The 12,681-nt window shown below is 39.7% G+C and overlaps 1 protein-coding gene and 1 long non-coding RNA gene across 5 annotated transcripts in view; one reads left to right on the forward strand and one right to left on the reverse strand.

The window, feature by feature from the left end:
- Positions 1–3,827: 3,827 nt before the first annotated feature.
- Positions 3,828–8,571, reverse strand: LOC106938903 (uncharacterized). 4 transcript variants are annotated; one of them, XM_015021101.1, is made up of 4 exons: positions 7,304–8,480; positions 7,167–7,214; positions 6,959–7,099; positions 3,828–6,881 (listed from the first exon to the last, which is right to left on the reverse strand). In XM_015021101.1, the coding sequence occupies exon 4, from the start codon at positions 5,972–5,974 to the stop codon at positions 4,790–4,792; it is 1,185 nt and encodes a 394-aa protein (XP_014876587.1). In that variant the 5' UTR covers positions 5,975–6,881; positions 6,959–7,099; positions 7,167–7,214; positions 7,304–8,480; the 3' UTR covers positions 3,828–4,789. The 4 variants fall into 3 exon arrangements, with proteins under 4 accessions (XP_014876587.1, XP_014876591.1, XP_014876588.1 ...); XM_015021102.1 differs by lacking the exons at positions 6,959–7,099; positions 7,167–7,214; positions 7,304–8,480 and adding an exon at positions 8,560–8,571 and having other exon boundaries at positions 3,828–6,584; XM_015021103.1 differs by lacking the exons at positions 6,959–7,099; positions 7,167–7,214; positions 7,304–8,480 and adding an exon at positions 8,498–8,509 and having other exon boundaries at positions 3,828–6,584.
- Positions 8,560–12,681, forward strand: part of LOC106938904 (uncharacterized) — a 22,473-nt gene continuing 18,351 nt past the window's right edge. The window contains exons 1-2 of the long non-coding RNA XR_001422715.1: positions 8,560–8,794; positions 9,385–9,496. This is a non-coding gene — a long non-coding RNA (uncharacterized LOC106938904). The remainder of the gene's footprint in view (positions 8,795–9,384; positions 9,497–12,681) is intronic.

Raw genomic sequence — 12,681 nt, forward strand, 5'->3', positions numbered from 1 at the left:
GAGATTAGGTTCAGAGAACCATTACCGCACACGACGACGTTGATTGTGTACGCCTGTTACGACTCGGTGTTGGAAGTGAATTCAAGAAGACAAGTTTTGGTGGATTATTATTAATTATGAATAATCACCAGCTGGAGAGTCTGCTGCACCATCTTATAGGGAATCGGTTCCACGGAGTCTGGGCGTGCGATCAGCTGTCTTTTCTCCCGCATAAATATGCAGGACCTGCCTATTTCATCGTAAATACACACCCCTCAGATCTGCTGGGGCAGCATTGGTTGGCTCTGACTTTGGAAGGAAACACAGCCTCCTTTTTTGATTCCTACGGGATCCCTCCGCAATCTGAATTTTATCCTGCTAGCATTGTAACATTTTTAAAAGAGAGATCCTCAGAAATAATGTACCATAATAAACAGCTGCAGGACACTATGTCTGTGACGTGCAGTCAGCATTGTGTATATTACTTGTGTAAAAGAGCCTCCGGTTTAATGCTGGAACAAGTAGTTTATTCATACCCGGGTGATGTGATAAAAAATGACATCATGGTTTCAAATTTTGTAAAAAAAAATATCAGCACTGTATAAAAAAACGAAAATATTGTTCTTTTAACCACGGTGCATGCTCCATGCAGATGTTTAAAGATTGTTACAAATTGTTTGCATGAAATTTTACTTTTTATTGTAATTTCTTATTTTGTGAAATATTTTTGCTGTAATTTTGTGAGAAAAAAAAACAAATGTACGCATGAAATCAATTCAATAAATGTTTTTATTTAAAAATTTGTATTTTCTATCAAAAAAAAAAAGTCTTAAGGGGAAAAATTAACCCATTTTGAAGTTTTTTTAATACCGTCGAACGTTGGAGAAAGAATAATCTTTTTTTCTCTTCTCGGGGTTTTTTTTAATTCCGTCGAACGTTGGAGAAAGAATAATATTTTTTTCTCTTCTCGGGGGTTTTTTAATTCCGTCGAACGTTGGAGAAAGAATAATCTTTTTTTCTCTTCTGGGGGTTTTTTTAATACTCTCAGGCTCGATGTGCAGATGCTGCTCACGGAGCTGCGGGTTATTCGCACCCTCTGTCTTTATACGCAGATACTGCTCGCGGGTTATTCACAGAAGATACTGGAATATTTAGTTCATGTAGAGTACTGAGGAAATCAGTCCATCCTGCAGGCTGGAGGCTTTGAGCTTTTCTTTTAAACGGAACCAGAAGGTTTTTGAGTAAATCAGTCAAATGGGATCCTCTGGCGACTCTTCCTTTGCAGACGAATTCCCCTCATCTTCGCCGTTTCCAGGTTCAGACGCGAGCGCAGGATCATTCTTAGCAAGCTGCACAGGTGCAGATAATTAAGGCTCTTCTAATTGACCTTGCTTGATTAAAGACAGATATCTTTGCAGCAAAGCGTCATATTTTTTAATTTTCTCGTATGAAGTTAGTCCTGGTTCATCCAATATCGCTCTCATTTTAGAATCCAAATCCTCTTCAGCCGTTTCTCTGATAGAAGCCTCCGGCTGATTCAAACGTTTGAAGTGACGCGGCGAGATCAGATACATCTTTTGAGACATTTTTTTTTTATTTTGCGATAATTCCGCCCACCAGGTTTCCGATCAATGGAGCGAGAGCCGCAAAAATAGGGAGAATGAACCCTCCTTGCTGGCTCTTAAGAGCAGCCTGTTTACGTTTCAAACCTGTTCGTTTGTCAGCCAGCAATCTGATGAGCTTCTTCTGTTTTTTCAGTTTCCGGTGTTGAGAAGGCGAAAGTTTTAAATTTCCTTTTAATATATTGAGACATAACTCACACAGCGTTTTTAGAAAGTCGGGCGAGCAGTGATCGAGAATATCTTTACGCTTCTGAGGCGTGGAATGATACAGAGCTTGAAGCAGGGGAGCATTTCGTTTTATTCTCGCAGACATGGTTTTTTACTTTGTTTTAGGTATATAAACAACAGGCCACTCTTTAGGCAGTATACCCGACCTCATTCGAAAATGTTCTGGACAGGTTGGCGTAAGGTCAAGAATTAAATAACCGTGAGGTTCTCTGGTAGCGTCTTCAAAACTGTCTAAGAAAAGAGCCTTTGCTGTCGGGAAGATTTGGCGAGCTAATATATTTATTTGTAATCTGTCTCTCAGGTTCTTAAACAACACCATATAATTACTGTACTTCCCCTGATGAAATACATTCTGCGTCAACATTATTACGCTCCAATTTCTGTGATGTCTGAATTCTGTGAATAATTTTACCACTTCAGGATGGTCCGAGGCTTGAAAGATGACGTCGTCCAGAATTATTAAAATGCTTTTATTCGCTGGAAACAAGTCTTCATCCTCAAAAGAGTCAGGCAAACCTTTGATGAACTTGATCTTTTTATAAATTTTTTGCAATCCGTCATACATAGGTTGGAAAGACTTATAAATCCACACAATTGCTTCAGGTTCATGATCCATGACATGACTACAATCCATCAACATTTTCTGCACAAAATAAGTTTTCCCGCAGCCGCTAGGACTGGCGATAAGACATGAAAAAGGTGTTTTAAATCGAGGATCAAATAAAGTCTCTTGTGCATGACCTGAATGCAGCATTTTTTTTTCTTTTTAATAGTAGAAAAAAAAAGAATAACAAGAAGAAAAGACAAAAATTATTTTACTCCCCTCTGTAAATTATGGATGAACAAGTCAGTATCCAAACGGCAAGGTTGTTCCGTCAGGATAAAGCCTCCGTTTGTCGTAAACCACGCGAAACTTTTTCTGAAATGTGGCATTTTTTAACACGAACCCTCTTTTATCACGCCTGATTGTGTGCTGCGGTACCTGAATCAACCCATCTCTGGAGCCGCCGGTCAAGTAACCTTCCACCAGCTCTTTGATGCTGTCAAAATTGACAGTTTGGCTACATTCGGTCGTATGAGTTATTCTTTCACAGACATTTTTATTTTTCGTTCATTCTTGGTTTGATAAGCATAACTTTTGGGCCCTGTAGAAACAAATTCCTGTATGCTGTCTCCTCCCAATTCGTCAGTCAGGTCACCCAGGTAATTTCCGAGCTTAAGTGGGGCCTGCCCTTGTTTCAGCACATAGATCAGACTGTCTGTATCTACGTACAAAACCCTTTCCTGTAAAGGCTCCATACAGCTTAAAAGCTTCAATCGTGCATAAGCGGTCGTAAAGGCGCCTATGAACACGTTGTTAACCTTGCCCGGACGGATCACGCATTTTTTGTTGTAGTTCCACTGTAACAGACATGCGTCAGGGTTCAGAAAGTGGAAATACTCGACGGTGTATTTACCTGAGAATAAGAATCTGAAAAACTCGTCAGGATCGCTCACAATAACCGTCTGTGTGAGACTGTCCCTTTGACAATATTTTCCCCAGAATGCGTTTAACAAGTTTTTAAACAAAAACCGTTTAGCAGGATTGAACGCAATTTTGTCCGGATCTAACTGGATACCTTGATGCAGTTTGTAGTCTCTCACATACTTCTCCTTACTTTCCTCATCGACTGCTTCGGCCGGGTAGCCTGAGGCCTCCTGCTTACCCTTCACCTCTGTGATTTTTTCCACGCGATAACCAGATCGCAATGCTTTCTGAAATTCAACGCTCACCCAGACACCGGTCAGAGCCCTTTCCTGATTGCTGTGGGAACAGGAACTTGTCTGATTATTTTTTTTCTGTGCAGGTGCGGCAAAGCGTGAACACTAACTTACCGTGCGCAGTTCTGCACGGCAGGACTGGGAAATAGAGGCCTCTAGGAGGATAGACAACCGCTCTGATGAACCCAAAATAATTGTCGGGATGCTCAAAGTTTCGGTATATTGTCGGGTGTCCCAGAGGATAAGGAAATCTGCTGTTCACATAGGGGTACAGTGAAGTGAAATCCACGTACTGAACAGTTTCATCAGCAGCTGCGGTGTGTCTCAATTTGAACACGGAAGTTCTCCCTTCAAAAAGAGCGTCCCGCGGGACCAGAGGCTCTGGCGGATTCATTTTTTTGAGAAAGTTAATCACCCTCTGATCAGATCGCTTCATTTCAGCCCACTCGTGCTCCCACACAATCTCGAGTCGGACGCCGAACTTGGATTGCAGGATTCTGTCTCTCATCGCTGGCCGCGCGGATCTGTTCAAAGGTTACGTCTCTCAAAGGGCATTTTTCATTTAGAATAAAACATTGATAACAAGCGTGCCAGAAACAGCCGTGAAAACTGAAGACCGTCGGCATACCTGAAACAACAGAAAACCCGTCTGCAAAGTATGGTCCGATTTTCCTTTCTCCCGCATTTAATGCATGTTCGATAAATATGTTTCTGTCAAACATGATCCATTCCAGCCATTGGATGCCGGCGTTCGAGAAAGTATTTGAACTATTTCTGTAATCCATCGGTGATGGTATGGCTAACATTTTAGGCTGAAGGAAATTTGTCAGAAAAACCTTCATGGATGCCGATGCGATGGTTATGCATTTAAAAGGATCTACATTCGTCTCCTCAAAATATTGGTCTGAATTTAACGCAGGCTTGGTGTAGAATCTCTACGTCATTCCGACAGTAATGAACGGCTTGCTTTGCAAAGTCAAAATTCTCTTTGGACGCGTCCTGGTACCAGTCATTAAATTCATGCTGCTGGGACGGAGTCATCCGATCCACAGAGTAATATTCTTTTGAAGGGAAGGGTCCTACATAGTGCAAATTCTCCCTCGAGGAGAATAAATGAGGAAAAAATCCTTTTGATTGGTCGTTAAAACCCAGCGCTTTTGGCATTTGACTAAGCTTCATAGCAAGAAATGAAAGACTATCTATGAACAAATAATTTTGCTGCCGGTCATAATAATGCGAGGTGAAATGCCCAATTCGGTCATAGCGCTCAGCAGGAGGTAATTATCGTATGCTCGGGCATTGTGCACTATGAATACATAATTTTTAAACATCGGTTTTCTGTAATGAAGAATAAATTTCCGAGCGCAATCAAGACCGTATGAAAACCAGCTATCGCCTTTTAAAGTTTTGGCGCAGACTAGAAACAGTACGTGCACGCCGTTCTGATCAAAATATGATTCAAAATCATAGAACACTATCTTGTCATCCAATTGATTGGATTTAGCGAGAGGTTGAATATAGCAGAGGTGGTCGCTGATTGCTATAGGAGAGCCAGGGGCTATTTTTTCACCGCAAATGGTGCATTTTGTTCCACAGACGTGTCCTTTTTCCTGCTTAGTTATGGGTACGTGATAAATTCTTTTACAGAGCGCACACATCTTGGTCGTCTTGCATTCACTCGCAAAGATTTCGGCGCGAGGCTTGAAATTGGGTTCCTTGTGTTTGTTGTAACATAAAGAATTGTGACAGGACCGATTACAGCCTCCGCAATATACAGGATCGTACTCTTTGCCTATGCAAGGGGCTTTGCGACATATTTGACAATATCCTCCGCACAAATGTGTGCTAGGGTTATTGTAGCCTGAAAAACAATGCTGGCAAAAATGTTTTGATCCGAAAAAACCCTTTGGGTTTTTTATCCCGAAGTAATGCTGGTCGTGTAACAGAAGAAGGCAAGCGTTTGTGCGATCTCGGAAATCGGTCTCAAATTTAGAGAGAACAGGATTTTTGGAGTTCTTATAAAACACTACGATTTTTCTTTGTAGTAGGTTTTCAAATTTGGCCACGTCGGTGAACGTGACGGGCGTCTGCTCTGTAAGCCCTGCGTCATGTTGCCATTGTTTAGCTTGCTGTAAAGCCTCTGAGTCTGTAAAGCTGTTATTATAGACATGGGCTAGACTGATAGCGAAACAAAGTTTATTGTCAGAATTCTGTGCTATGTACAGGTGACGTCTTTTTTTATTGATGAGTTCACAGGCTGAAGTTTTTGTTGCTTTGCGCTTCACCCCGCCGGAAGGATCTCTTACTATTTGTAGAACAAATTCAAGGTCACCGTGCGATGGGAGCTCCGCATTCGATTGCACCAATTCATCCAGAAAATCCATAAAAGCTGTTTGTATGTCGTCATCATTGCTGACGTGAATATTTAAATGCCTGCTAAAATTATCTCCAACCAGTTATAGCTGAACAACATCATTTCGTCTGGCTAAAGAACCTGCATTATCTGCTAGTTCAACGAGATGATTCATAATTTCTACATAATATGAAGCATGATCTGGCGCGGAATCTTCACAAGTGGGAGGAATTCTGAAGGGACGCCTAAGTTCAACGTTATTAAAACGCTCGCGTTCAAGCAACGGTGAGAACGGAGGAGTTTTGACAGAAGTAGCAGCAGCAGACGCTGCAGACGCGGCTGACACAGACGGTGCAGGGAGAGGAGGGGGCGAAGGTAGAGGAGGAGGGGGAATTGCAGCAGGAGTGGCAGACGCGGCCGCCACAGGAGGAGGAGGAGGGGGAATTGCAGCTGCAGCTGGAGGATTCCCTGAATTGGGTGAATTTTGTAAAACTTCCAAAGCAGATGAGAGTCGGGTCAAAACGAGTATTGAATTCTGTAGAAGTGATGCGTATTCATTTACATTAGAATTTTGATCCTGACTGACGGAATGCTGCGGCGCGGTATTTTGCAGGGAACTATTTAATCGTGTTATTAAACCGCTTGCAGCGCAGTCACCGGCGCGTTCAACGCGCCCCACGACGGAGCTGCAGACTGATCTCTTGATCCGGCGGTTTGTAGACCGGTGATGGTTCTGCCGCGGGACTCTATCCCGGCAGAAACCCCTCCTTGCTGGGACACCGTCGAGCCAGAAAAATCCTCCTGCGCTCTATCCTTCCGCGATGAATCGGTATAACGTTGAGACGGGTAAAGAAGGTCTTTTTCTTCTTCTTTTTCTTCTTCTTCTACTTGTTCTTCCGAATCGATTAGGTTGATTACAGATTTTGGATCAAATATATCTTAAACGATAAAAAATTAATAGGTCAGAAATTATTTTCTCCCTCCTTACACAAAACTGCATTTCTTTTTAACTTACCGCGGATGTTCTTCTGCTCCGGTTTCACGCGCACCGAGGTGTTTGGCGGATCGCTCCACAAAGGCCGCGCCTTCGTCAGAGAGAGCCTATTTTTCGGGCGGGTCGCCACAGCCTGAGTAATGACTCGATCCCCCTGTAAATCTGTTAAAATGTTGTGATTAATTTTTTTGTTATGCCGCAACGCTCGGGGCAGCGTTAAAATACCGACCGTACTGCAGCTGGGGGACGCCCGGGAAGCCGGTCCTCCTCTCCGTATCTAGCGAAACGATATCGGAAGAAAAAATGCAGCGTCAGATTGAGGGGTAAAAATGAAGAGAGAGAGAGAGAGAGAGAGATGTAACTTACCCCCTAATAGTTCATTGTACTGAGATTCAGACAGCACCGCCATGGCCAGGATGTGTAATTTCTCTCTTTTAAAAAAGAAGAAAAAAAAGTCCAGCCCAGTCCAGTCCAGTAACAAAATCCAAAATCACAGGCACGGGTCAGCAGCAAGTCTGGAATGAACAGAGTCTTGTCCAACCTTCTTGCAAGAAAAAAAAAAGGTTCCTCCCCTCCTTGTGTGGCGGGAGAATTATCTATCGATAAGGAAAGGATCTATGACATCTGGAACTGGTTAAGAGCGGCGGTCTTGGGATGAACAGAGTATTTGTCCAAAATAGGGGTGATGGGAGAATTATCTGGAACTGATTAGCGGAAAACAGCAGGAGGGCATTCTTTTCCGCCTTGGGGCAAGCTGTAGACCGTCAGGCTTATATCTGTCTGTTTAAACACATCTTGCAGAATCTGTGAGACTTTTGACCACTCCAGCTCATCCAGACCATTCTGAAGGAGATAAAATATTGTGTTTAATTATCAAATAAAGAAGAATTAAGGGTATTTATCAGCAGTACTTCCTACAAACCTAGGTAGTGATATTCTTTTGATGTTATTTTCTAAGCAGTGAGATTTCATGGCCTCCAGACTCTGCTTCAGACTGACATATGCGGGTTTCTGGCTGGCTTTTTTCTTTGTAATCTGACATGCATGATAGGAAAGATACACTTACCAGATTGCGTAATGAACCAAATTTGGTCCTGTGCAGTATAATTGTCTGCGTCATATTTACCAAGTAATATATGAAACGTCGATCATGTGTTAGGACTGCGCATTCTCCCACCAGCTTTTCTATTAGGACGTCAAGTTTTTTAAAAACAAAGAAACAAACAGACAAAAAACCAAAAGAAAACAAATAAAAAACTTACTCTGCTCCTTTAACGCGGCGACTCGTCTAAAATTCTTTTTGAATAAAACTGCGATTCCCTTCCCCATTCGTAAATCTTCACTAACGCAGTGCGCTAATGATTCCTGGTTTGGAGCGGTGAACAGATCGCCGATCACATATTTTATCTTGCACATCTTGAAACATAGTCCGCAGTTAGCACAAGCAATGCAAAAATTCACTGGCGTTGAAGCCTACCATCTGTTACGAATTAGAACCTCAAACATCTGGATCCCATTTTCTGGACCACCCACGTTGCCCATCCCCCATTTCCGGACCACCCAAGTTGCCCCTCCCCCACTTCTGGACCACCCACATTGCCCATCCCCCATTTCCGGACCACCCAAGTTGCCCCTCCCCCACTTCAGGACCACCCACGTTGAACACTACCTGTCAAAATCTGATTGATATAAGGGAGTACCTATAATCTCTAACGTTAACAGGTAGTTTGGACTCTGCTCATTTTCATGTTTGATAATATTATCAAACTATATAGCAGCCGTTCAACCGGGCTTTGTAAGGTTGGTGAATAGTTCATTAAAGGACAACACTGTGGAATTCCCAGTACCAGTGTGGTTGTGAGTTTTCTGCCGCTTCTTCTCCTTCCCTAATACAACCCAAACGTTACAATGAGAAATTGATTAATAATGAAACTGGAAAATAGAAAATTGGCTTAATGAAAAAGGGAAATTGAAAAGTTGTTAAATGAAAAATAGATTAATGAAAAATGGGTAAACAAAAAAGGGAAATTAAAATTGGACAAATTAAAATGGGAACATAAAAAGGGTTAAATTAATCTGGAATAAATATATTTATAAATAAACAAATATAAATGGGAATAAAAGTGACAATTACTTATTTAACTAATTTTTTATTTATTTCACTCATTTTTGTCATTTATTGATTTATTTTACTCATTTGTTTATTTATTTCACCCATTTATTTATTTATTTATTTAATTTTTGGCTGAAATGGCTCTCCATATCATGCAGGCTGCAGGCAGACAAGCTTGTTCCTTTCAGGTTTCAGGCTATAAACTGTAATATTTTCTGCCAGCCGCAAGTCAGTTTAAGTAATGCTTCTGTGAGAAACAAATAATACCGGACACCTGGTCACCGAGAAAAATGGTTAGCCTGAGATTTTAGTTTAGTTTTTTTTATTTTGAAAGGCCAAAGCACGGAGTAGTGACTTTCCAAACCATCCTGCAGCCATACCCGTCTCGTCTCTGGACCAGCAAGATGGCCACCACTGCACTGTGTCATCAGCAGCGATAAACAGAGGTAAGTTTGTCATAAAAAGTTGTTTTAAGATGTTTTTAGGCTAGAAAGTAGCCCTCATACTAGCTTCATTTACACACTTAGTTCATGCAATTTCTTTGATACTCCGGAGTTTTCGGTGCAGCGTGTAACAAATCCCCGTCTAAACGGAAGATTTAACACGGTCAAGAGAGTTCTTTGAATTATTTTTATAAAAATTTAGAAATAAGTATGTCTGTTGCCTTTCATAATCAAAACTAGAAAGAACGATTTGAATTAAACAAAAGAAAACGATCGCACACTTGCGGCTGGGAGTGGCACACTATATTTAATAACCAAAAATCAGCTGTTCCACTGGAATCACCGCGTTATTTCTGTCAACCTTTCATTTTTAACAATTAAACAACCCCACACCAAATCTATAGTACAGCCTTTGAATCAAAACAAAAGGAGATATTTCAATAATTGTCCAACAAAAAGTCCACAATTAGGTGTTCAAAAATAAGGATCCGTGCGCACACACACAAAAAACGACGTTGGGGCGCAAATATTTCATCAGTCTTTGTCTGACTTGGGCGAAGACCTGCAGCGCTCCAGGTATTGGGTCCGATCCTTGCCCCGTGTGGCTTTTATCTTCTTGTTGGTTTTTATTGGCAGTTGGCAATAAACTTTCAGTAGCATTACCGCCACCTACTGGTATGGAGTGTGGTTCGTGATGATCTATATATTTTCCCCTACTTTTACTTCATATCTAATCCCTACAATAATTTCTGACTAAACATACACACCTACTTATATAACCTTACTTGCCTATAGCTTTATGTACCACTCTTTGTTATTCTTTACACATTCACAACCATCTTACTCTACTCAGATTCTTTGAAATAACTTTGTTTTTTTAAGAAATCAAATAATTATTTCAATATGTCTACTCCCCAAATCCCTCCTCAAATAATCTAGTAAATTAAACCTTTCTTTAATACCTTCACACTCTCTCAACATCCTCTTCTTCATATTTATAACACTCTAAAAATAACATGCTCTACTGTTTCAAACTTCTCACAATATTCACACTTTCCTGTTTTATGCTTCTGTATTTTAAAAAGTGAATAATTAAGCCCTGTATGACCGAACCTTAACCCTGTTATTATTCTTTCCTCCTTTCTGTTTTTTCTTCCCTTTCTTTTCCTTCCTACAAACTTCTGAATTTTATAAAACCATCTTCCTGTTAAACCTTCATCCCACCTGCTCTGCCATATTTTCATCAGCTCCTCTTTGACTTTACTTTCCCCTTCAGATTTACTTGTCCTAACTGTAAACCTAAGAGGATTATGTATTGCCTTCTTTGCCATTTTATCAACCCTCTCGTTTCCTTCTACCCCTATATGTGCTGGAACCCATACAAAAACAACTACTAACCCCATATTTTGTATTCTAAATAGAGTATGATATATTTCTAATAAGATGTCCATCCTACTATCCGTATTATTATATTTTATGCTTAACAAAGCCGAGCTTGAATCTGAGCAAATTATTGTTTGCAGTGGTTTTACGTCCTCTATCCATTGTAATGCCAATAGTATTGCTAACATTTCACCTGTATAAATTGATAACCCATCCATAATTCGTTTCCCCATTTTCAAATTGAATTCTGGGATTGCAAATGCTATTCCCATTTTTCCAGCTATTTTTGATACATCTGTTATTATCGAAATTTGAACATGTCGATAATAATTATTTAAATATGATTGCACTGAATATCTACAACATTTGATTTGTCTTGTTTCTTTACCATTAGTGATATATCTACTATTGTTTCTGGAAGAATCCAAGGTGGTATAATTGATATTGGATCTGTTTGATTAATTTCTAGACTATCAATTTTAAATTCCTTTATGTCATTTTCAATTGTCCATCCATAACTCCTCAATTCTTTCTTTTCCTTTTCCCAAGATGATTTTAAAATTTCCCGAGTTGGATGATCACATTTATTACCCATCAAATTTAACCAATAATTAATTCCTAGTTTAGTTCTCCTTAGATCTAATGGCATTTCTCCTGTTTCTATTTCTAATGCTGCTGTAGGTGTTGTTTTGAATGCTCCAGCACACAATCTTAATAATAATAATAAATAATAATACATTTTATTTATAGGCACCTTTTTGGACACCCAAGGTCACCTTGACATAAAACAAGTTATAAAATACATACCGGTAATAAACAAGATTATACATTATTATACATTTATCTACAATCTTTTGAATGTGAATATTCCATTTTAATTTTTCATCAAACCACAATCCCCAAAAATTTATATTCTTTACCTGTTCTATTTTTTGATTATATAATTTTAATTCTATCACCTTGTTTGTTTGTTTTTCTGAGAAAATATAATTACTTTCGTTTTATCCACTGAGAATTTGAATCCCCATTGCAGTGCCCACCACTCTATATCAATAATGACCTTTTGTAATTTCTTTACTATAAACTCAACATTTTTCCCTTTTTCATATTGCTCCATCATCTGCAAAGAGTGAACACAGCATATCATTTCCAATATTTTTGAATATATCATTTATCATAACAGAAAACAATAATGGGCTTATAATACACCCCTCCGTTTTCCACTACATATTTACCGGAAACTACCTCACCAATTCTTACCTGTAATTTCCTGTTTGTTAAAAAGTCTTTAATCCATGCATATATTTTTCCTTTAATCCCCAATTTGTGTACTTTGATTAATAAACCCTTTACCCACATCATATCATATGCTTTTTCAATATCAAAAAATACTGCCACTACACTCTCTTTGTTTACTTGAGCTCTTCTAACTTCATGCTCTAGGGCAGTGGTTCTTAACCTTTTATTGAGGTACCAAACCCACCAGTTTCATATGCGCATTCACTGAACCCTTTTGTAGTGATAAATGAAATTAAAATCAGATTCTCCCCCACACCCTAAATTCAAGAGGTGACCCAACTAGAATGTAGTTGGGTCACCTCAACGTGGTTGATGTTGAATACTGTCTAATTTATCCAGATGAGTTTTAGCTGCTGAACTGTAAACTAAACAACCAAAATCAAAGTTGGATCTTCTCATCCCTGTATAAATCTTTTTTAACAATTGTCTGTCTGCCCCCCTTTCACCACCAGCCAAACACCTTTCTGGAATAGTCCAATTGAGTTAAAAAAAAAAAAAAAAAAAAA

This window comes from Poecilia latipinna, unplaced genomic scaffold (assembly GCF_001443285.1).
Source record: "Poecilia latipinna isolate Pla-1442-1.1 unplaced genomic scaffold, P_latipinna-1.0 Scaffold2722, whole genome shotgun sequence".
NCBI classification, from domain to species: Eukaryota; Metazoa; Chordata; class Actinopteri; order Cyprinodontiformes; family Poeciliidae; genus Poecilia; species Poecilia latipinna.